This window comes from Enoplosus armatus, chromosome 1 (assembly GCF_043641665.1).
Source record: "Enoplosus armatus isolate fEnoArm2 chromosome 1, fEnoArm2.hap1, whole genome shotgun sequence".
In the NCBI taxonomy this organism is placed as follows: Eukaryota; Metazoa; Chordata; class Actinopteri; order Centrarchiformes; family Enoplosidae; genus Enoplosus; species Enoplosus armatus.
In genome coordinates this window covers 20625909-20633340 of record NC_092180.1, presented here as the reverse complement: position 1 = coordinate 20633340, position 7432 = coordinate 20625909, and the positions used below count along the sequence as shown (strand labels likewise).

The 7432-nt window shown below is 37.4% G+C and overlaps 1 protein-coding gene across 1 annotated transcript; it reads left to right on the top strand.

Annotated features, from left to right (window-relative positions):
• The first annotated feature begins 1712 nt into the window (after positions 1 to 1712).
• LOC139285674 (pro-cathepsin H-like) lies at positions 1713 to 6635 on the top strand. Its single transcript, XM_070906328.1, has 12 exons — positions 1713 to 1788; positions 2535 to 2566; positions 2700 to 2805; positions 2892 to 2962; positions 3065 to 3169; positions 3940 to 4026; positions 4279 to 4334; positions 4482 to 4563; positions 4649 to 4717; positions 4986 to 5092; positions 6194 to 6322; positions 6410 to 6635. The coding sequence occupies exons 1-12, from the start codon at positions 1713 to 1715 to the stop codon at positions 6483 to 6485; spliced, it is 996 nt and encodes a 331-aa protein (XP_070762429.1). The 3' UTR covers positions 6486 to 6635.
• The last annotated feature ends 797 nt before the right edge of the window (positions 6636 to 7432 follow it).

The window sequence follows — 7432 nt, the reverse complement described above, 5'->3', positions numbered from 1 at the left end:
ACAGAATAAACAGATGAGAGAGTATACAGACATGATATTTAGATATCCTGATGGGAATGTGCAGTATAAAAAGGCTCTCATTCATGAGAGATGGTGGTCACATTTGACACATGATGATCAACTCCCACTTTTCTGCTCAGATGTGAAATTCAAAGAGAGAACTGCACATAACTGCAGTTGTCTTTAACCCCCCCATACAAACACACAGCCATTTCAGCCTGTTTGTCCTCAAGTGTAGATCTTAAAAGTTAAAAGTAATACAAATATCTGCTAATCCACTTGCTGCATGATCATTCATTTAAAGTTGTAATCATTAAGATTTCATTCCTGGTTGATTTGATTCCAGGGTGGGAATGGCGTTCTCTGCCACTAACGTTGAAAACTACTAATTGCTTAATGTAAATACATTGAATGGCTATTGCAGAAAAAAAAAGGCCAACCATAAATTGTATCAAAAATGGGTTTTGATTTCATGAAAACGTTAAGGATTCAAACTTTTCAAATTGTTTCCTCTCAGAGGAATAAAGGAGGGGAAAAGTGGGACTGCCTTGGTGGCTAAAGTTGAATCATGTGCTCTGATATTTTATGTAGCCACTGAATGACAAAGATTCGAGATTGGGAAGAGTTGCAGTCCAACGGATACAAGATTACCTGCTGACTTCTGATTGAGCTGGGGCACATGTTTTCAGTTTGGAGAGATGGATTTTTATGCTTTTGCTTATTATCACCTTACTCCCCTGGTGGGCAACATGATGTATATATAGTATAAGCACCAGGCAGTGTATGTAGCAGATGTAACCAATTATTGAGCCACTTCAGGAAGTTAAATTCCCAGCTTCTACACTCAGACACTAAGAGCATAGTTTTTATGGTTAATCCTCTTTGGCCAGTGCATTATGGTTTTGCCTTAATCATGAAATGGATTATATACCACAAAAGTATGTAAACTATTTTGTTCTACGATTTGCCAATGAAGCAGAAATATTTGCTGTGTACAATATTGTGTACAGGCAGTCTGATGCATTTCCTAACGTGCAATGTGTTAAAAACATATCCCTCGAAATGTGTTATCCTTATGATCGTTCAACTCTGTAATAACTTTTCTGTGTATGATACTTTAAAACAAATGTTGAAAACAACTTATAAGTGTAACACATTCTGTATCCTGTCTATTCCAATGTGTTAGCAGGAACTATACAGTAGTAATATTGTGCTTATTCTTGGAATATTTATAGGTATTTTTTACAGGCTTTGTATAGAAAAACACCTAAAGCTTAAGTGGCAGGCATGTACCACTTTCACGTGTTCAAATCAAATCTATATCTAGAACAGTATGTGTACTGTATTTAAACCCCACCCTTGCACATGAATCTTTACCCTCTAACAGGCACATCAAATGTTTGCAGTGGTATGAGAATTATCTTTCAGTCTATTTCAACAGCTTGAGTAGTATTTCCAGTTTTGTATAAAAGTGTATTCTTTCCTGATTACCTCTTGTTAATAAATCTATTCTTTCTCAGGGGGAGAAGTGTCTTCAAGGCTGTCACGTTTGTTTTACACTGTAAACTGAGCTGGCTGTATTAGCCCATAAACTTTGTGGTGGTCGCTTTGCTGGGGGAAGATCAAAGGGGTGACAGAGGAGGAGGGGGGGTACGTAGTTACTATAAAAGGAGCCGCGTCATGTGACCTCGCAAAGCTTATCGGAGTCTAGCATGGCGCTGGTTGTCGTCTGGTTCATCACCACCGTATTTACTTTGGTTCATTTAACACCGTTCATTTTACTCGAAGGTGAGTAAACACTAGAAGCTAAACTGTTGTATTTTATTCGTTTATTTTTGTCAGCTGCAAAATGTTAGTCGCTGTTGTCTCAGCTCGTTGAAACGAATACAGCAACAGGTGTTGTTGACGTCGTTTGCAGCTCCAACACAAAAAGTAACGTTAGCCAGAATATTAATGGCTGTAATAAGATGTGTTTTTCTATAATGAGCGACGGTGGAAGAAGTATTCAAAACAGCAATACTGCAATATAAAAACACCCCATTACAAGTAAATGTCCTGTATTAAAAATGTCACGTAGGCCTACTTAAGTAAGGTAACGCATTAGTATCAGCAAAATGTACCCAAAGTATCAAAAGTAAAAGTAGCCTACTCATAATGGAGAAAATGGCTCCTGTCAGTGTTTTATTATTATATAATATAGGACTAGTATTACTGTTACCTTAATGTGTAAGTATCGTCTTACATAGTGTCGAGTAGTTTAATGTACAACGATGCATCATAGTTTATAAACTCATCAAATGTTTTATATGTAAAATCTCAATCTGTGGAGTAACTGTCAGCTACAGCTGTCAGATAAATGCAGGGGAGTGAAATTACAATTTCCCTCTGGATTGTAGCGGAGTAGAAGTGGCATGAAATGGAAATACAAGTAGCTCAAATTAATAAAGTAAAGAGTAAATGTACATAGTTACCTTAAATTAGATTGAAATGTTGATTATTAGGCTGCTTTATTAATTCATTCTGTGTCTCATCAGAGGAATATCAATTCAAACAGTGGATGTCACAGGTATGTACATAATAACAGTTACTGAAAATGTATACCTCACAGTCTTATGAATTGCTTTATTTTGAATGCTTCGATAACACGTTTGTTGAACCTCAATTCTTTCCTTTGTTACATTTCTCTATTTGATGTGCAGCACAACAGAGTTTATGACACAGAGGAGTATTACCACCGCCTCCATGCATTCACTGAGAATAAGAGGATAATTGATCACCATAATGCTGGGAATCACTCCTTTACAAGTACAGTACAGTCAGTACTCTCTTTAAAAAGAAAAGGTTATGAAAAGCATGCATGTTCTCATAAAGTGTTTCAATTTCAAATCTAGTGGGCCTGAATCAGTTCTCAGACATGACATTTGAGGAATTCAGGAAATCATTTCTTTTGACAGAGCCTCAGGTATGACACATCTTATGATACAACACACTTTATGCAGCTGGTGCTTTTATACTGTACATATGCTTTTTTTTATTACAATCTTTTGATTCTGGTCTCTTGTAGAACTGCTCAGCCACTAAAGGCGGTCATGTCAGCAGGACTGGTCCTAACCCCGAGTTTGTAGACTGGAGGATGAAAGGCAACTTTGTGACTCCTGTGAAGAATCAGGTATCCTAACAGGGTGCTGAACAGCCAAAAAAGTACCACCACAAATCTAGAGGGAGGATCAAGGTGACAAGGACATTAATCCAAGGATTTGAGTTAACTTCCCTGCTAATTGAAAGTGGAAAATGTTGCGGAACTTATTCTTGAAGGCCTGTATGTCACTTTGGACAAAACTGTCTGCCAAATGAATAAATGTAAATGAATCAGTTAATTACATTATTCTTTGTTTGACATGTAGGTAAGCAACAAGCTGACCTGAACGTCGTATGTGTGCCCTATTATCAGTAGAGTTAGCTGTTTCTCAGCTGCCAAAGAGATTAAAAGCTTTTATCAATATCCGTCGTAATGGCTGTATTATCCAGAACACTCACTGTTTCCTGTTTAAACTACTGTTTTAAATGTACTGAAGCACTGAAAAAGTAAATGCAAGTAATGTTTTATTTACAAGTAGTTACATGAATCAAACTTATAGTTACATTATACATTATACATACATTAAACAGCAGAATTATCAACAGCCAGTATTGTTCCTTATTTTTATTCTTACAGGACATTCTGCAATAGAGGTGTGATTGTTAGTTTAGTAGTCAGCAGTTACTGAGTACCATACTAGTAGCACTAGTGGTGAAATATCAAAATTGATGTTGCAGAGTCCGAGATATACATATATATATATATATAGAGAGAGAGAGAGAGTGGAGTGCCCCTTTAACATAAGTGAATTATCAGCTGTTTGAGTTATTGTGTTTGTGTTATTGTGTTTGTGTCTTCAGGGTCACTGTGGCAGCTGCTGGACCTTCTCCACCACTGGCTGTTTGGAGTCAGTGAATGCTATCGCTACCGGGAAGCTCATACCTCTGGTGAGATCTGTCTGGCTATTATTTAGTAACTCATTCATCTAATAGTTCTGACATGTGGCACTTCAGGATACATCTGGGCTGAGAATTTTGAAGGGAACCTCTTTCTCACAAGGATAATTTAGAAGATGTACTTACAGAAGAAATCTCTGTTTTACTGTCTGGGTCTTTGAATGATTACAATTAGTTGTATTAACTGTAGTAGAGTGTTATTGCTGTGTATAAAAGCATGATGCAGTTTGTTTTCTGTATCAGTCCGAGCAGCAGCTGATAGACTGTGCCAAAGCCTTCAACAATCATGGATGCTTGGGGTAAGTAACATGAATTTGTTGGTATAAGTTGTTGTTATAGTTACAGCTATAACATGTGGTGAGACATTATAAGTTATACTAATTATAAGAATATTTATTAAGGCAATTAAGGCGTCAACCAGTTTAACACTACCTGGTTTGTTTCAGTGGGCTCCCTAGCCAGGCATTTGAGTACATCAAATACAACAATGGTCTAATGACAGAGGAGGACTATCCCTACAAAGGCCACGTATGACTTTTTTGGAGTGATATCTCATTTTAATTTTTTTATGTAAAAGAATTTCTGTGTATGAATTTTGGCCTTCCTGTCTTAGGATGACTCCTGCCATTTTGAGCCTGCACTTGCAGCTGCTTTCGTCCTGGATGTTGTCAACATAACAAGTGTGAGTGAACAAGTGAATACATGTGAAGCAAGAAGCTATTTTGGTTTAGGCAAATGAGTTTTGTACAATAAGTGACTATTGTGAATACTTATAGTCGCAGCCTGATATACTGGATTGCTAATGTTTTACTCACAGTATAATAACTTTGCCTCTTTTTTTGTTATTAACTTTGTATTATTAAGTTTTCTTTTAAAGCACGCAGATAAACCAAAGTACATATGTGTTATAATTTTTGTATTAAAATGTTGGTACATTTGTGCATCCCCAGTATGATGAGAAGGCTATGGTTGATGCTGTGGCTTGGCTCAACCCTGTGTCCTTCGCCTTTGAGGTTACGGCTGAATTTATGCACTACAAAGAAGGTGTTTACACCAGGTGAGCTAAGCTATTCATGTCATATATGACCTGTTTTCAGTTTATGAAAAAGTTATCTCTCGACTATACAACACAACACTAGCTCAGCTCTTTGTCCACGATACAAGGGAGCAAAAGAAACCATTCAACTGTTTACTTACCAATTTGACGCTCTCTCTTTCAAATAATCCAGCCATGTAACTATCCATCTCTTTACCTTGGGAATATGCACAAACATTAATCTTGGCCAATTTAATTTCAAATCAGCCTCTAAAAATTCACTATCGGTCGACCTCTAATGGAAATATTTATTTTAATGTGATTTTGTTTCTTGTAATCCACCAGCACAGAAGTTATTTAGTCATGAAAGAGGATTATGGAACTAACAAGGCTACCAGAGAAATCTTCAGTGACCAAAATCTTAGTTGACAGCTGTAGGATGTGACAGAAATCTGCTTGCACCCACATCAGAGCATTACACATATTTCAGACTTTTGTCAAAAAATAAAGGGGCTTTATTGGCATGGGAAACAGACGTTTACATTGCCAAAGCAAGTGTGAAATAACAGCGGAATTTGATTTTCATTCCTTTTTGTTGGATTTAGTATTGTTGTACCACTTTACGTACCTGTTTGCTTCAATACCAGCATAGTGACCAGAACTAAAGTCCTCTGCTACCAAGCCTTTCATCACACAGCGTACTGCCTGCCAGCTTGGAACATATCCATCTCTAATAAGGAGCTATTCATAGGTTGAACACTGTGACGGTCTGATGGCTCATTTGTTATGGTGCTTACAGTTATGAGTGCTTGTGGTTCACTTCACTCAACTTTCTATCGTAAGTGATAATATTAACTGAGACGACTACAACATTTTAGCCATACAATGTTTTGAACCAGAGACAAATTAGCCAGTTTTTAAATGTTTAAATCTTGTGTTCAGCCTGTGTTTCTTTGTTTCATGGCTCTGTATTGAATAGATGCAAAAATATCTACAGAAACAACTACACAACACGTCTTTGCGTAGGCAGGATGTAATATGTTATTGAAGGAGGATAGCAGCCCACTCACCCTACAAAAGACGTACTATATTGATCTAAAAGCCTCAGTGTCGTCTGTTTAGCACCCAATGTAAGAACACAGCAGACATGGTGAATCATGCGGTCCTGGCTGTGGGTTACGGCACTGAAGAGAACGGCACGCCATATTGGATTGTGAAGAACTCTTGGGGCACAGCCTGGGGAATGGACGGGTAAATATATTCTGTGTGTGTCTTTCAGTGTGATCACTTGTTAAAGTTTTCAGGTCTCATGGACATGTTTCTTTTTTATTCCATCAGATATTTTTTGATTGAGCGAGGAAGAAACATGTGCGGACTGGCTGCATGCTCTTCCTACCCTCTACCTTTAGTCTGAGGAGTAACGTGGCCACAAAATGTCACCCAGGGGCAACACAAACGGAGTGAACGTGATGGGAAGTTGGTGCTTTCATGTTCCCTGAAGTGTTTTATGTGGAAGTTTGATTTCTCAACAATATGTACAGTATCATCCTGTATTGTGAATAAATGCTATGGACACAAACACATGTAACTATTTTATATAAGAAACAACAATGTATTTTATACCTGTTTTTAGTTTTTTTTTATGTTTCACAAGTACACGTCACTAGCTCAGAGCGACTCAGTAACCACATCCTTGTACATTTAGCTATGGTGCAGCTCCACTGGGTGTGGGCTAAACAGGCCAGCTGTTACGGTTTCAATCAGTTTGTGTTTCCTGAGTAGTTAAGTGTATTCCAGCACACTTGTTCTATTCAGTTTGTCTTTTAATGATAAATAAGATCGTCACAGTGCAGCTACAGTCTTTGTTGTCTAGTAAAAAGATTCACTGAAGCAAATCAGACTCATTAGATCACTCAAGTGCATCTGTATGGTACTTCAGGTTGGAATTTGGAAAGTGTGGTGCTCAACCATTTTTCCATGAGGTTTCAGATTTCCCTAAAGCTTAAAACATGGAATACAGTGATAATGGTAACAAGTTGCACCAGATCTGCATCTGATTTGTCCTTGTGTGTTCTGTATACAAAGAAACCCATTAAATCTTTGTGTGTCACACTCTAAACATTACTGTGTACATTTGTTTATCTATTGAGGTAACTATGGGTGCTTGTCCTTGTTATAAGGTTGGAAGTTGATTTCATTTATCATTTTACCCCTCTTTCAAAATGTAGGGTTGTTAAGCTCATTGACATAATTTCTAGTTATTAAGTTAATAATGTCTACACAAAGAAATTGTGTTAAATTGTATAAAGTATGTCTGTACAGAAGCTTGGACCATCCAGTATGTTTTTTAAGCAACAGCAT